The 1,353-nt window shown below is 42.4% G+C and overlaps 1 protein-coding gene across 1 annotated transcript in view; it reads right to left on the bottom strand.

Annotated features, from left to right (window-relative positions):
- MAP1B (microtubule-associated protein 1B) overlaps positions 1-1,353 on the bottom strand; it is a 19,078-nt gene that overhangs the window by 863 nt on the left and 16,862 nt on the right. Inside the window, exon 5 of the mRNA XM_010139610.1 lies at positions 620-858. Coding sequence (XP_010137912.1) covers positions 620-858 — 239 coding nt within the window. The remainder of the gene's footprint in view (positions 1-619; positions 859-1,353) is intronic.

The raw sequence follows: 1,353 nt of genomic DNA, 5'->3' as shown, positions 1-1,353 counted from the left end.
AGTGGGTCTTTATGCCAAAATACTTGAGTAACTGGATGGATAAAAGGAAACAAATAAGCATGTAGGTAAAGTAAAAATGACTGAGAAGAAGTAGTTTATCAAAATAAAACCTTGGTCATAAGGTGCTGAGATGCAGCTTTCCAGCGAAGTAGAAGTCCGTAGTCTGTACTTACAGCTCTTCAGATTTATGGCCAAATATTTTATTTACTTACAGATCACTATGGAAAGGCACATGAAGTTTCCAAGTGTACGTGATTACTGTGTAAACTGTGAAACGTTCACTTTTCTTTCCTACTTGCAAACTACAACGCTTCCAAACTTGGATCATATATGGTATAATAAAAAGATGAAAGAGCCAAACATCCCTGTAAACCAGCTACCAGACGTTTTATTCACCAACAACAGGACAGAATGGCCAGAAATGGGGGAGCGGCTGAGTGCGGTGCACTCTGTGGTGCTTCACTTGCGTATCCTCTCACATCATCAGTGAAACAAGGTGTCCAGCCTGGCGATCCCACTTCCTGGCAGCAACTGTCCACTCCAGAGGCACTCTGGCTTCCTGTAGTTGCTTCCTACAAAAGGTTAGATTTCCAGGTAGAGATATGAGTGAGGAGCCTACCTGCATGTTAGTCTCCCACTGCGCCTTGCCTTCCAGCAGGGAGTCCAGAACAGCCCTGCTTGGCTCTTCAGCTGCAGAATCATTTCCGCTCACCACATAGTAGGATGACCGCACCCTCTTGAAAAACTCAACATCAACGTTCTTGCTATTGCTGTGGTTGGGGATGTACACCAGATCCAAATACACTGGAGGTCCAGGAGGCACTGCTGTAGATTTTGCCACCTTAGTATTCCCAGGTCCTTTGGAAGTCAAATAACAAAAGAATCTATCACAGGCTAGTTAAAAACATGCATTTATTAATTACTATCATAACTTCTGAGGTGAGATGTGTCCAATTATGCTATTATCCCCATACATCTAATGACATGTTCCAGCTTTGTTCTCTCAGTTAGGATTGTAATGGGTGGAAAAACCTGAATAAGTGTAACTATATAATACAATAAAACCTCACTATCACATAACCAGAAATTAACTGAACCTTTCCTGGTAGTATACTACTATTATCCAACAATTACCAAGCAGGGCTGTGATTACTGAATTACCATTCAGTAAACGGTGGTATTATTTTCTAGACTAAGAAGTACAGCTTTTCGAAAGCATGATTGTAAAACTTAGGGTCACTCAGGGAGCCATGCAGATTTCAAGCAGTGGTGAGATTTGGGGTTTCAGCACGGAGCGAGACACGGTAGCTACCTTTCAGGTGCATCAGGTAGCTACTACACGTGAGCAGAAAG

The sequence above is a fragment of the Buceros rhinoceros genome, unplaced genomic scaffold (genome assembly GCF_000710305.1).
Source record: "Buceros rhinoceros silvestris isolate BGI_N320 unplaced genomic scaffold, ASM71030v1 scaffold1747, whole genome shotgun sequence".
Lineage (NCBI taxonomy): Eukaryota > Metazoa > Chordata > Aves > Bucerotiformes > Bucerotidae > Buceros > Buceros rhinoceros.
This window is presented reverse-complemented; position numbering and strand designations above follow the sequence as displayed.